The sequence below is a fragment of the Poecilia reticulata genome, linkage group LG23 (genome assembly GCF_000633615.1).
Source record: "Poecilia reticulata strain Guanapo linkage group LG23, Guppy_female_1.0+MT, whole genome shotgun sequence".
Taxonomy (NCBI): Eukaryota; Metazoa; Chordata; class Actinopteri; order Cyprinodontiformes; family Poeciliidae; genus Poecilia; species Poecilia reticulata.
Window position 1 is genome coordinate 9,851,967 of NC_024353.1, and position 18,723 is coordinate 9,870,689.

An 18,723-nucleotide genomic window follows, 5' to 3' on the forward strand; every position below is an offset into this window, starting at 1 on the left:
ATCGACGGTTCTCAGCTTTTGTAATATTTGTAATATTTAGCGCTAATTTAATTTTATTTAATATTTAACGCTATTTCTGACTATTGCCTCACGTAAACTGACAGACATGTAAAAACACTGTATTTAAATACATGATTTATTACGATATTTTAAGTAACAGTAAAAATACTATATTTTACCAAAAGCTCTTACTATGAAAACCGTGTGCCGGAAGTGCTTTTGGAACTTCCGTTTAGAAATACAAAATATTCAGCGCCGCTGCTTTCATTCACTTCAGCGTGGTATGTGGTTTGTTGCATTTTTCACATTCTATTTTAAATTTTTTGCCTTTTTAAACATCTGTTACTTTTACAGATAAAGGAGTTTTAAAGTAAAGCCAAACTTCTGAAGCACTGTTACCGTTGTTTTGATTGTTAGCTAACCGTTCAGCTAACAGCTCTGCTGACATTCATGTTCCACAGTACTATTTCAAGTCAAACTACTCTTAAGTTCTTTCACAAAATAAGTTTCAAAGTCCGCGTACTGTTGCGCGAAGTTCATGTTTGACTTCTTTACTCAATGTTTTTTTTTTTTTTTTTTTTACTTTTTCCAGCCTGGTCTGAGTGACAGCCATGCTGACCCCACCGAAGGAAGGGATGCCCAGCATGATAGACAAGGCGCTGAGGATGAGGAGGGAGGAGCAGGCTCGGCAGATCGTTCTCGCCTGGGCTGTGCTCAACGTCTCTCTAGCTGGCATGATTTACACGGAAATGTAAGAAATCATAGCTGTGAAGCCATATGTAGCATTTTCTGTAGCTCTTCATTTTTATTACTTTATTGTAGGTCAGGGAAGCTGCTGAGCAGGTACTACAACATCACCTACTGGCCAATCTGGTACATCGGTGAGATTCCACTACACTTTTTTTTCTTACAAAATAAGACTGCTGCTTACCCACCGTCCACACAAGGGTTTCTTAAATTAGGCCTCTAACGCCAGAGACGCTCAAAATAAATTCCTCAAATTAAATCCTACACCTAAGTTCTTGTTGTGCTTGTCTTTCTTCATATTCTTGCAGAACTGGTCCTCGCCTGTCTTTTCAGTCTCAATGCTCTTTTTGACTTCTGGAAGTATTTCAAATACACAATGTCTCCGTCCACCATTGCCGTTACCCCTCAGCAGCATCACCTTCTGGGTCTTAGGAACACAAGTAAGTTTCTCTTTGTGTCTGCACAGAATTTCAGGTTTTGGTTTGCTTTGTGCCTGATGGTTGTTTTTAAGCCATCTTAATACCTTTATCGGAATATTGAAGTGACTTCCTGTCACTTCCCTTGCAGATATCCAGCCCTCTCCTCCACAAAAGCCAGAGAAGAAAGAGACTCCAGCTCCCGCCCAGTCCTCTCCGCTCCAGGGCCAGAGTGTGCTGAGCTTCAGTCCCTCTCGCCCCGCCTCCAGCAGCCCCAAGTTCTCCCCCAGCTGTACGCCCGGTTATAGCCCGCCTCTGGGCAGCCCATCCCCACCAAGCAGCGCAGGAGGACCTTTTACCCCCTCAGTGGCCTTTGGAAAGGTGCATGTTTTTCCAGAAGCAAAGGAAAACGGAATGCATCTAAATTAGCGTTACATATTCTACGTTTGTCTGAATCCTAGGTGCTCAACTACAGTCAGTCTTCAGGCTCTTCTCCCTATCAGAACAGCATAGGGTCAGCAGAAGGCTCTGGCTTGAGAGCTCGGTATCGCACATCTCCTTCGGTGTTCAACTCTCCAGGAAGCAAGGAGGACTACATGGAAGATCTGAAGAGCCTGGAGCGGTTCCTGCGTTCCGAGGAGGAAAAAAGTCACCGCAGTCAGCTCGGTGGGAAGGAGTCCTTCAGCTGAAACCAGTTCCTTTTATACATGAACTGAAGTTTCAGCAGAGTACCAGTCGATGAGCTAATAATCTTTCTAAGCTTAATTTCTTATACGTATATTTTTTTTCTGAACTTATTTTTTTTGGTTGCTTCATTCCATCTGCAGGCAGTCCAGAGTCCGTGTCTCCAAGCCACAGCCCTACTTTCTGGAACTACAGTCGTTCTGTGGGAGATTATGCCCAGAGCTTGAGGAAGTTCCTCTACCAGCCGGCGTGCCGCTCTCAGGCGCCGTCGGCGCACAAGGACGAGACAGACCTGGGTTCTAAACACGCTGCAGAAGAGGTCCATTTTGTTGATTTTATGCAATACACTAATACTGTTTTGCAGTTATCTTCAGAAGACATGTGATTAGAAGAAAAAAAAGGCTGTGTGCAATTTGCATTCAGACAGCACAGAATCAGTATTTTGTGGTATCTCAATACCAACTTTTGTACACATAGAGATGAAAATGCTTCCCTATTATTTGCAAACGACTCCAGACTGTGTTAGATTGATAGGAAAAAAACATTTTTGAACATCTATTTTCAAGTTATGCCACATTCCTAATTGGATTTAGATCTAGGCTTTGACTAGATCCCCACCTCACTATTATTCCACCACCTCTGTTTACTAATGTAGCGAAAATCTGCGATTGTACTGAGATTAAATGAAAACACAGGTGGACATAATTTACCAACAAGATGTCTTCTGAATATGTTTGTTGCATTGGATTTCATTCAGGGGGACCAGATTATATGTGGATAAGTAAAGATGTGGATTTGAATTTGTAAAAAAAAAAAATCATGAATCCGTGTATATCCCTGCAATGTCTTTATATTTAGGTGTGGGCCAGAATCACCACCAGTAGAGCCGCAGCGGATCACGTCGACAGCTGGACTGCCAAGCTTAGAAATGTGAGTCCTGATGTTTTTCACTGGACGTCTTTCTCTGTACGCCAGGGTGTCTGCGCATCCTTAAAAATTCTTAAATTCATTTAAAAAGTAGGTTGACCTTTAATAAGTTATTCCCAGGTCTTAAATATTGAATTAGCGGAACTATTAAATCTCGTATATTCTATGTATTTTTCTTCTTGCGGGGCTTTTCTGTCAGGTAAAAAAATTAGAGTCTCACTCAGACATCTTAATTGCTTCCGTGAGTCGAAACATTTGAGGCTACCGTTAATTAGCTGCTAATATACTTTTGCCAAGTAACTCGCTAGCTTGTTTGCGTCTGTCATGGTTAAGTACAAATTAATTGCCACTTGACTGGACGAAGTTCGTCCATTTCTGTGGACATGTAGGCCTTAACCTCTACTCATAAGTGTTAAATTTGAGTTGGAGAAACCTGCAGAAAGCCTGTACCGTCCTCCATAAAGTCTCGAGCGCTTGGCTGTAAAAAGCAGACTCAGACAAAATACCATTTGTGTCCGCAGTGGATCAGTGACACCATTTTGGTCCCTCTGGTCAAAGAAATCGACTCTGTCAACAGCCAGCTGAGGAGGATGGGCTGTCCGGAGCTCCAGATAGGAGGTCAGACCAGCTGAAAATGCTTTATAACTTGGAATTACTGCAACAAATCTACTAGCAGCTTTCCCGCTTTCTTCCACTAGAGGCCAGCATTAGCAGCCTGAGACAGGCAGCAGTGATGAAAGCCTCCTTAATCCCCACGCTGACCTCTATTGTCCAGTACCTGGACATCACACCCAACCAGGAGTATCTAGTGGATCGCATAAGAGGTTGGTTCAACCATTCGACTTGTCTTTTTTTGTTTGTTTTTTGTTTAAATTGCCGTGTTACGAAGAAAAAACACATCAGTGTGTTTACGTTTTTATTATTTCAGAGCTGTCTCACAGTGGCTGCATGAGCTCCTTTCGCTGGAACGGTGGCGGCGATCTGAAGAACAGGAAGTGGGACACGGATCTCCCGACTGACTGCGCCGTGAGTCTGCATCCAAACAAATACGAATGAATTGTCACAATTGCTCAGATTTTTTTTTTTATTTTAGTGGGTGTTTAGAACTCTTTGTGGTATTTTTGAATCTCTCTCAACTTCTTGATGTTAAACTGGTACTCTCCTAATGTGTGTGTCTGTAAAGAGTTTTTGTGTTGCATCAAGTCAAATATTTAACCCCCTAGGTCACTCTTGCTTTTTATTTTTTTTTCTTCATCTCAGATCCTCATGCATGTGTTTTGCACATATTTGGACTCCAGGCTGCCCCCACATCCTAAGTACCCAGATGGGAAGACGTTTACTTCGCAGCACTTCAGCCACACTCCGGACAAACCTGGTGAGAGCTGGTCTGTTAACGAGGAGGGAAACAAAACTATAAAAACAATCAGACTTTCCTGCTTTCTTTCTTTCTTTTTTTTTTATACCATTGTGTGTGTTTTTAACTCCCGTAGATGTTACCAAAGAGAACCTCTTTTGCATCCATCAAAGCAGCACCACACCCCCTCACTACCAGCTTATATACCAAGGACACATCTATAGTCTTCCTAAGGTGACTGAAAACAAGACTTTTTTTTTTTTCCTTAAATGCTAAATGTTTATTGCACTTAATTTTATTTTGTAATTGTTTTTCCTTGACAAATAGTGTTTTGCATGTATTTCAGTTTAATTCAACACTGCTTAGGATTATTACCTTTTATGGTCCATCACATAAAATCTCAAATGAAATAAGTTGATGTGTGTGTGGTGTAGTGTGGCAAAACATGAAATATTTTAATGAGTTTTTCTTTTTTTAAAGCATATATATTTTTCTGGCTCAACACATGATTTGTTGCTAACTAAGAACACTGAATCGCAGTGAGATGAAACCCATCTTGATTTCTGTCACAGGGAAGGAACAACCTGTTCCACACAATCCTCATGTTCCTCTACGTCATCAAGACCAAGGAGTCAGGGATGCTGGGGTGAGCTCTTTTTGACATATTTATCATTTATTGTGGCTAATTATTGGACGTTGTTTTCAGAGCTTTACTGGTCCTATGTTTTGGATTGTTTTTACTGAATTCATGTTGATTTTTTTCTTTTTTTTTAGGAGGGTAAATCTGGGCCTCTCTGGAGTGAACATCCTCTGGATATTTGAGAACTGACACATCGTGTTTTAAAAGCACAAAATGGCTGCAAATGCCTTTTTTTTTTTTTTTTTTTTTTTTTTTTTTTTTTCTTCCATGCTGCAAAGATCAGCTTAAGAACTCTTTCAGGGTCATACCCCAAACAGTTGTTTTGCTTTGAAAAGAGAAATGCATGAACCATAATGGACACTTCCACCTCTGGAAAGAAAGATGCTGTATTTTAATTGACTATTTCTGTTACATCTTTGAGACCCGATTGATTTTTTTTTTTCTTCCTGATTGTCGTTTAACAGCATGGCAGTCTTGTAAATTATATACCTCAAATTTATCTGAATGACAGCAAAAAGGGGCCCAAACCCACTTACCTGAATGTAAATATTTTTATTTCTTGTGAGCAACTTGCAAAAAATGTCACTGGTTTGCTCATTGTTTTGTAAAAATAAATGCCTTGCGGTGTAAGGGAATACTGCTGACATCTACTGGAATCAACCTGAAACCATGAATTTGGAGTAGAGGCAGCAGTGCGGCATCAAAAAACTTGAATTGCACTGTAAATCATATGTTTACTATGATATTTAAAGGCTATAATGCTCCAGGTGGGTATGGAAAAATGTAAGTTGTGCTTTAGAGACCTGACAAGTGACCTTTTGACGTGATTTTAAATTTTTAAAAAAGTAATCAATTTGTTTCAACTTCCTTATCATTCAGCGCTGTTCCAAGTCTTTTGCCAAAAGCTGTGTTTACTGTTGCTGTAATAAAAGGTTTTCTCTATCCTGTTATGTATTTTAATGCCAAACTAATCCGCATGGTGGCAGTGTAGCTCTGTTTTCCGGTTTGACCTTACCGCTGTACTCGTTTTATAATGATGTGCCGCCACAGATGCTCTGCGATGCTGTGCCATCTAGTAACTGACTTAATCTGGTGGAAAATACAGCCGAGCAATTCAGTGGCTTGATCACATTAATTTGTGGAATCTCTTGTTTTAATGAAAGCGTGTGAGTTTATTGCATCTTATAATGAACATTGTATGGGAGATTATTTTTAAAACCGCATTATCTAGCAAAAACGGTGCAGTATGTTTTGTATTTTTGAGAGGTTTTAATAAGTGCATTGCCACGTTGCTGCTCCTTTTGGGAAATGTAGGCAAAGTCTCGATCGGAAACGCTTCCTTGATCGTTTCATAAATTTGTGGTCGTGTAACATTTGGTTATTATGTTTAGAAATGTTTTGGAGATGTTCAGACAAGAGGTTAAAACTGTCACAAAAGATGCCCAATAGGGTAGTGAAAAGGAGTATGGCAGTGAAACTACAAGTCCCATAATGCATTTGGGTGCCGCTGCTCCTCCATTCACATCCGCTCGCTTCGCTATCAGCGCTGGAAAAAGGACTTTGAGAAACTGCGGCGATGTCAGTCCAGGTTGTGGCAGCGAAAATGGCAGAGGTCGAACTCAAAGACGTCTCCGCCGGCAAAGCTCTGCCAGCCGAGTCCCCGGTGACGCCTACCTCGGAGGACAAGACCCTCGCCAGAAACGAGCCGCAGAGGGAGGCCGGTTCCTCCGCCGCAGCCGCTACGTCTCCCACCGCGGAGCCCTCCGCGAAAGCCGGGGAAGGCAGCCGGGGCTTGCTCACCCCGAGCGCCGCCAAGATGCCACAGGCGTCCGCTTTGAAGCACTCGGACCCACAGCAGAACGGCGGAGACGCTTTTGTGAACCGTGACGGCACGGTCGCCGAGGCTCCGCGGATGAAAAAGGTGAGCGATGAGAACACTTTTCTCGGTTGGAGCCGAGGTAAACGGTGCAGTGAGAGCTGACTGGGAAAGCTGGCATTGTGTCACGATGCTAACAGGCTAGCTGGTCCCAGAACTGATTCAGCTGTGACCGTTAACGCTTTTAATCACGGCTTCCCCCTCTGAAACCTCTACGGTATCATTAATGAGGGCGAAACACCACATTATATCCACTTTTATAGCAGGGTGAGTTTCTCCTGCTGTTTTCGTTCGTTTTTTTTTTGTGTGTTTTTTTTTTTGTCAAATCGGTTTCATAAAGACTTGAATATATCCTGGAAGTTTTGCTGTTTGTAAAAGTTTTGCTGAGATTACATGTGTGAATTTAAAGACGTCCGAAAAAACACAACTTGTTGACGGCGTGCAGCCTTTATGACGCCATTTTCCGATTTTAAAATGATTTGGAGGAAAAAAAGGGCAATTGCAACAAAATTAGTTTATCGATTTTCTGATGGGTTGTAGCTATTCTTAAGCCGGGCCAATGCTGTACCTTCCAGCCACAAGGAAGGTGTTTATTCGTTGCCACGTGAAGTTGAAATCTCACGCATTTTTGCTTCCTGTTAAAGTGCTGCTGAGGGCCGGGGGGAGCATCTCCACAGCATCTCCCCATGTTTTACCCTGGAGGTTATGTGTTTTGGTGGATTCACGGTCACCCATTCATAATGTCCTTTTGATAAAAAAAAACAAAAAACAAACAACTTATTGCCTTTAGTTGTATTTTTAGGGTTATTTGCATGGGTTTCAACTTCACAATCATGCACAGTGATAGCATCTCCACCTCCCAATAATAGTGAATATGTTCTTTTGTTGAAACACGAACCTGACAACTCATACATTTTTGTTGTCTGTAAAGAAGCTCCTCTCCTTAACTTGATACTTCAGCTGTTTATGGTCTGCCGGCTCTTGTTTTGCTGAACATTGTCATGTTTTTAAGTTCGTGCCATGGTTGAGATCGGATACATTTTTATTATTTTATCTATCCCAAACAACTGCTTAGCATGTATGTAAATATGATGTCATTTATCTTGTTGGAAGAAGCAAATGGACTTGGTGTTTTGTATATGCTATAACTGTTATTTTGCCTTCTCATTTTAGATTCCCCAAATTCAACCAAGCTGATGAAGTTCATAAAGTTCATAAAGTTAAATAATAGGCAACCGTTCAGTAGCTGCAGCACAGAGCAGACGTCTTAGTGGAGGAGTTTACGTCAAGCATGTGTGTGAGCATCCCCTCCAGCAGCGGAGAGTATTAGGTGATGGGGATAAATCATGTTTTGGGATTTATCTCCAGATTTACAGGTCAGCAACATCTGGATTACCGAGTTATGACGCAGTGCTAGCACCGGGGCCTTGCTAATAACACATACATTTACAAAATTAGGAGAATAGTTTTAGTGTTGCAAAAATAAAGTCGTGGTACATTCGGACTAAAGCTGTGATCTCAGGATATAGTTATAAATTGAAAATGGTCATAAAATGTTGAAGTTATAATATTTCAAGAGTATAAAATTATGAAATTAAAGTAAATGTTACAAGAATAGTCATTTTCATAATAGCCATAATGCTATGACATAATTCTCATATTTTCCCAACTTTATTCTCGTATGACTTTGGTAATTTTTTTTGTTTTTTTCTTGTGGTCGCCCTTATTCTCCTTTTTTTTCCTCAGATGCAATGTTTCTTCAACTAAAATTAAAATATCTTCCAGTTCCCCCCCCTGTTTATATCTAATGTTGATTGCAATCATTACATAACTTTTGTCCTCCAACCTGTGCTCAGATATCAATGATTAAGTTGATTTATAGGGCAATCTATGTAATTCACTTTGATACGAGGAGATCATTGCAATAAAAAAAAAGCTAAAGTACTCTTCGGTAATCAACATAATCATAGAGAGGTGAGTTTTTGTTTATTTATTATTTTTTTAATTTTCAGCTTCACTTGTCAGCAAATCCATTGGAGTGGAAATCTGTCCAGTTAAGCAGTTTGTTAATATAAATACCCGGTTGTGGACGTCCACAGGCTGTATTTATAGGTGCAGCAAGCGCCCTGCAACGTCACCGACGTACACAAACCCAGCCCGGCCTTTCATAATCTGCTGAGTTCTGCTGGTCCGGCGCTGCGGCTGATGATGCAAGTGTGCAAGCGGGCGGCGTGGAGTGAGTGAGCGAGCGAGTTTCTGGCTAGCATTAAATCCCCGCCTTTATCATGTCACCACACGGGATTAAAAGGCCATCTTCCTGTCGTAGGTGAGGACAGATGTAAGCTTTTTTACTTCTGAGCTGCCGATGAGCAGAATTCACAACCAGCATGGTTTGGCACGAATGGCTCCGATCTCCGGGAAGTCCAGTGATCTTTCCTGAAAGAGCTTTTTTTCTTTTTTTCCTTCCTGACACTGGCTTACGTTGTGTCATGATCACCGTTTGCGGATATTGTGACAAAAAAAAAACCCCAACCCAAAACGGCGCATACGTATCCGCCAAAGAGGCCACCTGCCGGATCAAAGTGGATACTGATGATGGCGATATTTCCAAATGACTCCACAGAAATGCAGCAGTTGAGAAAGCTCTTCCCCATCTGAAAGAAACGTTATGTCATGCACTAAGCTGTTGTTCCTGCTAGCGCTTAATGGTTTATAGGCTTACGGTGACCTGTGGCTGCTCTGCTTGGGAAGAGAATGGTCTGGAGGAGATTTAAGGCAAATTAATTCTGATTTCATTGTGTGCTAAATTGCGTTAATCACAACACAGTTTCTTTGGGTTTAGTGGGACAAATAATTAACTACATAAAATAAATTTTAAGAAGACAAAATTTAACAACCCAATTATAGATTAGAAGATGCAGTTGGCATGTGCTATAAAAAAAACTCACAAAGTTGCACACCACTTTTCATGTTTTGGGTCAGTTAGGTTTAATGAAATGGTTTTTATGTGCTAAAATCTAAAGTTTGGTGTGTGATTTTTTTTTTTTTTTTTTTTTTTTTTTTTTGAGAGAAAAAAAAACCTTCATCATTTCCTTGGTATTGATTAACATTCCTTCTAAGCTGAATGACAACCTGGTCAAACATTTTAGGTTTCCTCCCACAAGCTTCTCACCGTCATTTACTGGAGTTTTATCCCTTTAAATCTTACCAAACTGGTAGAACTGAGTCACATTTGTAAGCAGACTTCCTCGTACACACCTTTTTGGTTTGGGCCACTTTATCCTTCACATGAAATGACAATCATTATGGCCAAACACTTGAGTTTTAGTTCTATATGACTAAAATATGTGCTCCCGAAAATTTTTGTTTCTTAAAGTTTTTGTTTGAGTACTTTCGCAAACTGCAACATGTATTTTTTTTTTCATCCCATAGCAGTACACGACTTGGATCAACCAAACATTCTGGTTGGGTTTATAGTTGGATGTAATTCTAACTATTTTCTTCCAGATTTCTTTCAAGTTTCTTAGCATGTAGCTAGGGCTAGTCGATTATTCTGACGATTAATTGATTAATCGGTAAAAAAATTTTTGTCACACTGCGGATTTTTCATTTAGCCACGTAAGCCTTTTTAATACAATTATAAAAATACATTAAACAATTCAGTTTTTTAATGCAGTAACATACCATTACTTAAGTGAATTTTATCATATCTACACATTTTTTTTTTACAAAATGTATATATATTTTCTACAGATTTGGTTAAATAAAACTGAATATGCTGGGGTGTTTTTTTTTTTTTCAGCAAATTACTTGAGTTTGTATTATCCAGTTAACGATTAATCAGTTACTAAATTGGTTGACAATTATTTCAATAATCGGTTCATGATTAATCTGATTAATCATTTCAGCCCTACATGTAACTTTCTTGCAAAAGTTACCTTGGAAAAACGTGGCCTGGTTAGTTTTTTACCAAAGCAGCCTCTGCTGAGCTGAAAGGAATGGTCAACTTCAATTTCAAAGGTCATTCTGAGAGTTGCAGCCGTTATGTTAAGTTTTTTGTTGTTGTTATGGTGTTGGAATGTCTTCTGGTTCCTCACTTCAGAAACTTTGATGAATATGATGCCGAAACGTCCTTAAAGAAAGTTACTAAATGATGAGCTTGTGTTCAATATTTGAATAAACAATGAAGTACTATGTAACGTCACACAAAAACCTGAAAGGTTGATTCATCCCATCTGAGCCCCTCAGGTAGAGGAGTCGTGATGAGGTACTGATCAGCCAATCAGAAGTAGGCTCGGACTATCACGAGAAGCATCACATTAGACATGTACTGTACAGCATAACGGCCTTGGCTGTTGTTTTTTATGTGGTCTGGAGATACAGATCTCCTCCCGTCACAACATTGCAGTCCAGTGTGCAATTAAAATCAGACCAATGGAGCATTAATCTCAGATTATTTTATGGTGGTTATGGCATGAAAGCCACAACTGCCACTCCAAACTGAAAACATTTAAACGGTTTGGATTGTAAATGAACTGCGGTGGTTCTGACCAGAATTCCAGTCATCTAGATAAAGAAGTAATTTATAAATATTTTCAAAGCACTTTGAAAATATCCGAATTTGAATGGAAGATCCGAATTTGAATGGAAGCCTTTAGTTGCCGTGCATTCAGGCCCGTCGTAGGTTTTTATTTAAGTGACGTCATCCTGGTGAGCTAAAGCAAGCCTAACTTGCTTGTGTATTAAACGGCTTGGATCATTATCATAGCTATTCAAATATCATCTTGGGTTGAGTCTATAGGAGAATTGCTGCTCTTGGGTTTGCTCTGGAGTGTCTTCGTGTCTCTAAAACATTAAAGGAGGGACGTGTGGCCGTCTTTCCGTCAGGCGCCGGATCGTTTGTGAGTCACTTCAGCAAACACGAGCTCATGAGTGCGCGCATAGCGTTAACGACATGCATTACCTCAAGTAATACTACACTGTCCTTCATTAATGTTACATTATCGTATGTCCAGCAAATACGTTTAGCAGATGGTCAATAAGATTAAGCATTACCTGTTATGTATTTAACTTCACCTGTTGACTCTGATGTTTTACCATTAAAAAAGACATTTTGTGAGGTTGCGGGAGCTCTGTGGAATGCAGTGTTGGCTGCTCTAAAGTGTCACAAATTCACACCTTGTTGTCACACTTTTATATATCCAGCCTGTTGGACGGAGGCTCACGCCACCAAACCTGACAGGGAAGATGGCGCCTAAGTAGCTGAAAGCCTCAGAGAGAATTGAAAGCATCATAAATGGAGGCGAGAGAGAGGACTGATGAAAATAATATTTAATAATACCATAAATTCCATGGTTTTCTTGTTCTGTTCAGCCCCTTTTTTCCTACGGTAACAGACTTATTATTCACCGTAGTGGGTATTTTTTCACTAAAATACATTCACAAAGTGACAAATCAGTTGCAACTGGGCATATTGATGGAAAATTGTGTGGAAGGAAAATATGTCTAAAGCTTTGATTTTGTTTTTAACTTTCCTTTAAAACTTGGAGTTAAAAAATTCACTCTTAAAAGGTGGGCATTATGTAAAATGTAATTTTTAAAGTGCTTTGTTACTTTATAATGCAATTCTTTCATAAAAATCATGCCTGAATGTTGCTTTGATTGATTTGATTTTCTTTTTTAAACATGTTTGAGAAATCATTGAATCTCATTCAAGATTGCCAAAACACTTGCTCTCACAAAGCGCCATCTTTTCCACAGAGCACCCTTTCCCCTTCATCCATTCAGTTCCTCTAGACTAGCGGCAGCAGCACCCATCAAACACCCAGAGGAACTGTGACTCTGACCTCTTCATATGAACTACTTCTCAGTGCAACTCTCCTAAGAACGTTTGTAAATGGCTTGTTGGAGAAGCGTTGTTGTGAGAGCGATCTGAAGACGAAGTGTTGGAAAGAGCAGGACGGAGGCCCAATTTCAGTGTCAAATTTCGAAGTCAATTTTATTTTGAGTTATGCTTGATATGCAGCATTTTTAGAACAACTTTAAGGTGACTTGGTTACTTGATTGTGCTATGATATGCTCGAAAAATGTATAATACCCCCACAATTTAAGGAGCTAGTAAATCTGAAAGTATATTACCAAGCCTAAATGTTATTTTATGGAAGTTTGATGGAGCATCTAAAACATGCAGTACAAGGCCTTCAATGACCAGAACTACCAACCTCTGTTACAGAAAGTAGCACAGGTGAGTAATTCTTGGCTGCCTTTGCTCATCAAATCTGCATTTAGGTCGCTATTTCCACTATGCCCTGAAATTACCTCGAATGCCACAGCACTTCTTCTTCCTTTATGTCCCCTCTTGGTTCAGCTCAGCCTGTTAATCTGATGTCAAATCACTCTGTAGTGCTTTCCAAATGGTGGCGGAGACTTCTGAAAATAAACCCGAGACTTCCTCTGTCTGTCTTCCTCACAGTCTTATTGTGTTCCTAAACACAGCAGACTGCGTGTTCTCTCTCTCCATCTCTATCTCTATCTGTCTCTTTCTCTTTCTGTGTAAATATCAGCACTACCCACTACAGCCAGGCGTCAGTTCACACCTCCCAAACCATCTTTATCCGTGCCACTTGGGACCGCTCGGTGAATGGACCGTCGGTACTTTACTCCAGTTAGTTTCTCTCGGCCTGCGTCAGCAAATCACAATCCAGATTTAGTTAATTTTAGTGGCTCCAACAGAACATTTGATCTCGGGTTTAGAGGACGCCATAACATTTTTCAAAATAAAAATAGAAGTCTGACCACTTGACAGGGTAAGGGCATAAAAATCCAGCTGTAAGTGGTACAAAAATAAATCTGGGTGGAGTCATAAACGCCTGTTAAGAAATGCTTTAAAAATCACACACACACACACACACTGATTTTTACAATTATTTGCATGCACAAAAAACGTGTAGTTTTTATTTATTGATATGAAAACAGAGAATGTCACTAGAAGAAACACTGAGAAGCTCTAATTGTATAGTTTGAGTTGTCTACTAGGAATACATATCCTCCTTGGGTTCTTTTTCTGCTACACTTTTGTTGAATATTGGTAGATTTGATCTGCTGCAACTCATTATTTAAAATGTTCTGCACCTCACGCAAGGGTGCAAAGGTCAAAGAGATGTTCCTGATATGCAAAGTCCATTGAGAGAACTGGTATAGCTGTAGATTAAAGGATGTTCGATCAACAATTCACCAACATAAACTTAAGGATCTCTGCAGCGCCTTCAGTGTTACAATGGGCTTTTTGGATGCCTTGAACTAATTTAACCTTCTTCCCTTATCTATCAGAAGAGGTTTATGGCCGTGCTTTAGTATGTTTGCAGTTGTGTCACACTCTTTCTGTTTTCTGATGAATGATTGAACAGAGCTCTGTGAGACATTCAAAGCTTGGGTTATTGTTTTATAACCTAACTTGCTTTCTCTCTGACGGGGTGTCTGCGCATCCTTAAAAAATCTTAAATTAAAACCTTAAAATATCTTAAATTCATTAAACTATGTTCGCTCCAAGAAACCCTGTTGTGTTTTCCAGGTCTTCATGATGCTGTTTGTTCACTAATGTCACCTAACAAACCTCGGCGGTAGCACAGCAGCATTTATGCTGAAATTAACTCACAATCGAATAATGGTTTCATTATGTTTTAAGTTGTAAAAAATATGTCACACTCGCATCAGATTCCAAAATGATTAAGTGTGTGTTGGAAACGTCAAAATGTGAAAAAGCTACAGATGCAAATTGTTCAGAACGTTGAATGCAGTGGTGTGTTGTTAAGCCAACCTGCTGAAATCAAGTTTAACTATAAGGAACCTTGAACTGCTGTAAAACTTATTTAAACTTTTTTTTTTTTTTTTTTACAGAAAAAGTGGGCGAATCCTATGCGCGAGTCTTCCGTCAAAGCGGATTGGGTGCAGACAGACAGAAGGAAGGAGGCGGCAAACTCTTTATAATCTTTGCTCTAGTATCCTGTCATTTGCTGGTGTCTGCACTTGGAGGAAAAATTTAGCGGCCTAAAAAAAGATAATAAAAAAAAAAAAAAAGAAAGCAGCAGAATGTTCTGTACAGGCTTTGAAGCGGTCGGTGTGCCTCACACAGCGCAGGCGACACATTGGTTGCGGCGGTAGCTGGAGACGAACCATTTGAAAGAAAACGTAAAGAGAGTCGCTAGTACTGGCGCAGTTACTGTGTGTGTGCTTCCCTGAACCTCCTACACACATCTACATCTCTGACTTCCCTGTTAGATTTCCTGGCTCGTCGTTGCAGCTGATTGAGTTACACATCTTTCCATCAAAATCCCCCTACAGCAAGTTTCAGCTCCCTGGAGCAAAGAAATGAGCAGTGAAGGTGGGGAAAGGGGGGGATTCTAGGGCTCTAGCTTATTGGAAGCCACCATAGTTTCAGTTTAACAAGTGGGCGGCAACCAGGTTGTTGTGTGTGTGCGTGCACTTCGTTGACCCCGGTGTTGAGATACATGAGGATCATGAAACATTATCACTGAACTCGCCACGCAGGACGAAGAGGAATGCAGCCGCGTTCTGAAGCGGTGCTTGCGAACAAAGAGGCGACATTATGTGCAAAAAGTGCTGCCTCACAAAAGAGGCCTCACAAAGCCTGAAACAAGCCCCCACACCCCTTATCCCCCACGCATCCATCTGTCTGCTTCACTTCCTATTAGTCAGGCCTAACCAGTAGCTCCTGGCACATGGAGAGCGTAGCTGCTCATGCCTGAAAACTGCAGAGCTTTGAAAGAGATGTTTATGTTCCCTAAACTGGGTCAAAATTGGGCATACAAGCTGAGATACACCACAGTCCCACTTCTATATCCAAAGGTATGTAAAATCTAGCACCTTGGCATGCAAACTGGTTTTACAAACTGGTGAAAAGTTCATTCATTCGTGAAATAATAAGAATAAGCTGAATGACCTCCAGGGTGGAACGGTGAAGAGATGCTGCCTGTTGCAATAGTTATGAAGTCATGAAATGTCTTTGGGCTTCTGGAAGTGTGAACAGTGGCGCAACTACACATTATTCAAGTGGATGCAAAAACATAAATCGCCCCACCCCTCTTTCCCCCGGAGGAAGGTACGTCAAGTCAGGGGCCAGGGCTAAGGTCCTAAGCTCCATCGCTTGGCAACAAATCCTAAGCGATGTGGAACTATAACGCACTGAGTGAATGGGAAAGTTTGCGTGTTGCGGCGGAAAATTGAAGCACGTCAAAATGCATCAACACAACGAAGCTAATACGAYATAAAAMCAATGYYATWCTTGACGGAGTTTGGCTACATCGAGGCTCACTGCAGTAAAAAAGACATATGGAGGATCAGATAGCAGGTAAAGCAGCGCACAGCTACAAACACTCACCCGGATTAACATGACGGTCAGAAAGCTAAACAAATAACCCGCAAAATTATTTAAGTCTTCGAGCTGCAATGTAAGACGCGGGTTCTGCTCTCGCTGTTGAACCGCTGCTACGCGCTACAGGTAGTAATAGTTCACAGACGGAGCGCCGCTTCTGCTCCACCTGGTAGTGACTCTCACACCGAACCTCTGTTTAAAGCTGCAGCATCTAACCTAAAAAAATAAATTTTACATGCGTATTAAAACTTTTGCTGTCCTAACATGAGACAGATAATTTCAAAAAAAAAAATTGATTTCATCCCTGCTCTGCATGATTACTCCGCTCAGTCAGAAACAGCCACTCAGAACTAGCAGTAATCAGCTAGCCGCCATGCTATCAGGAAGTTTTCATTCAGTAACTCTGGATTGTTTATTGTAATGGAACCTGTATTTGCCTTTGAATGTTAAGTTTTATAYTTGAATTTTTTTGGCAATGTTGAGAGGTTTTATTTTGGCTCTTTGCATTATTTAGCCTCTTCAGATCCTTCATATGTTATCAGTCTGTTAAAGATAGTATTATTGATAGCAGTACAATTTACACAATGCCTGTTTTGTTTAGTTTTCTTGTAAAAAGATATTAAAAACAAGTTTTTGTCTAAATTAAGGTGAATTCATGGTTCCTTTTTCCACATAATGTAACCGGTAGTGTTTATGATTTAAAAATAAATAAATAAATTATGTGATCGGTATCAGTGATCGGCCCTCATGGGTGATCGATATCAGGAGGAAAAAACCTGATTGGCACATCTCTAGTTTTAATGGTTCTTTGTGGATTGCCTGAAACTTGGCGTATTGAGGAAATTTGGGAACTTTGTAAAGATCACATATGAAAAATTGTGGCTCTACACAAATTGAGGGAAGGCTTTTGGAGTCATTTCAAAACAAATGCAGATTTCAAGAAAATCCAGTATGTATGTAATTTAAACTGTGACTCACTACTTTTCTGTGGTCTGGTAAAAGATCTAAATTGTAATTTAGATTCAGGTCAAGTAAACCTGACCAGACAACTCAAAGATGGGAGAAAATTGATTTGGAGACATAAAGATTAAATGATGTGATAAAACGGACATTGCTAGAGGTGTTCAAAGTGTGTAAAATATCCATATCTTCTTGCCCTTATTCACAGTTGACCACATCTGCATGTCATTGTTTTATAATTGAACTGTTTGGCCAAAGATATTACAAAAACAGAAGGCGAGTCTTTTTATTCTTAGAGCCTTGTGCCAACTTGTTAAGCTTATTTTTCTGCTCCACTGCTGAACATGCTAGCACATTAGCAGTAAAGGATTTTAAAAACTTAAAAGGAAGCAAAACCCTTAAGGCGGTTAAAACAAAAGAAAACAAATAAATGAAAGCCATAAAGAACTGACAAATTACTTCACACTCCCAATTAAACATAGACCACTGACCCAGTAATGGCTTTGTTCAGAAATAGAGCAGAACCTCCCCTTGCTGTGAGCCTTCGATGTAATCATACTTCCCCCTCAGGGAATGACTGATGCTATTTTTGGCACCTTGAAAAAGCAAAATTTGGGAAAAAAACCAACAAGGCGGACTTATTAATTTTCCTTTTCTTAATTAATTACAGTTAATCCTTTAATATTTTAGAAATTAATGGCTATATTTAGCCTAATGATATACATTACCAATCCATTGGTGCTTAATTCTAAAGGAAGTTTGTTACTGCTGGTAAAATGGAGTGAAAAGCATAAACTGGTGGAAGTGTTGTATATGCAGGTTCGACTTTATAAGTTTATACAAAAGCCAAGTTATTTTGGGTATGAACTATCGTTAATTTGATCTGAATACAAAACTGGAATCTGAACACAGGCAGACGGGATAACCCTGTTAAAGGACTGGGTCGATGGGAGCGATCGCTTTGCCGTCTGTGTAAATGGAGCTTATTTGACCTCCATCACCGAGTGATCATTGGGTTTCCAAATTGCGTCCTGGTTTGGTCTACACGAGCAACAGAGCGCAGTTATGCAACTGAGGGAAGCAGCAATTGGAATATACCGCTCAGTTTATAACGGAATGTCAAAAATGCTATAAACTATAAATGGAAAACAAACTAAGTGTTTTGAGGACGGCCGAAACTTTCCATTTTGGCCGTCGTCCAGTTTCTGCAGCGGGGAAGAAAAAAAAAAAACAGTGGAAAGTTTTGAATGTAATTGCTGATGTACTCTCCCCCGTCTGTGTCAAATAATCAGGGTTTAATCTGTTACTAAGCCCATCATTCATTGCCTGGTCTCTCCTGGTATCAGTGTCCCAGGCCTCTCTGCTGTGACTATCGGACCATATCGGAGGAACTGGGATTGCTTCGGCGCAGAGTGCTCTTTGCAGATCACTCTGCATACCATCCGCGGTTAAAAAGCATTGCTGGAGCATCACGGCTGAGGCAAAGCTGGACATGTGTTGGGCCGGTGCTGATTGAGCATGGGCTCTGCGTACGTGTGGTAACGGGTAATGTGAGGGCATGTGAATCGTGACTTGAGTTTCTCTGCATGTGTGTCATTGCGTAGAGTCAAAGGATGTCTCTGTATATAAATCAGGAGGAAATGTTCTTACATCCCAGCTTTCCCTGGGGCAGCACGCTTGATATGGAAACGCGCTTCAACTCACGCTAGCTCTTCCCCCCCCCCCCCC

General features: G+C 40.4%; 2 protein-coding genes across 3 annotated transcripts in view; both read left to right on the forward strand.

Annotated features, from left to right (window-relative positions):
* Positions 1-196: 196 nt before the first annotated feature.
* tmem209 (transmembrane protein 209) lies at positions 197-5,712 on the forward strand. Its single transcript, XM_008401089.2, has 15 exons — positions 197-281; positions 593-751; positions 823-881; positions 1,056-1,187; positions 1,315-1,544; positions 1,625-1,829; positions 1,991-2,166; positions 2,706-2,777; positions 3,296-3,392; positions 3,473-3,598; positions 3,703-3,800; positions 4,035-4,149; positions 4,265-4,362; positions 4,701-4,774; positions 4,903-5,712. Exons 2-15 carry the CDS (start codon positions 612-614, stop codon positions 4,955-4,957), a joined length of 1,677 nt encoding a protein of 558 aa, XP_008399311.1. The 5' UTR covers positions 197-281; positions 593-611; the 3' UTR covers positions 4,958-5,712.
* Positions 5,713-5,857: 145 nt separating this feature from the next.
* The window catches only part of ahcyl2b (adenosylhomocysteinase like 2b), a 45,831-nt gene continuing 32,965 nt past the window's right edge, over positions 5,858-18,723 (forward strand). The window contains exon 1 of one of the 2 annotated variants that reach the window (XM_008401091.2): positions 5,858-6,689. In XM_008401091.2, coding sequence (XP_008399313.1) covers positions 6,345-6,689 — 345 coding nt within the window. In that variant the 5' untranslated portion in view covers positions 5,858-6,344. The remainder of the gene's footprint in view (positions 6,690-18,723) is intronic. The other variant, XM_008401090.2, reaches the window with a different exon arrangement.

Excerpts from the sequence above, each read along its gene's own strand:
- tmem209 (XM_008401089.2), top strand. The coding sequence starts at position 612 with ATGCTGACCCCACCGAAGGAAGGGATGCCCAGCATGATAGACAAGGCG. Across the intron at positions 1,830-1,990 it reads AAGTCACCGCAGTCAGCTCG|GCAGTCCAGAGTCCGTGTCT; the intron begins GTGGGAAGGAGT and ends TTCCATCTGCAG. Across the intron at positions 3,393-3,472 it reads TCCGGAGCTCCAGATAGGAG|AGGCCAGCATTAGCAGCCTG; the intron begins GTCAGACCAGCT and ends TTCTTCCACTAG.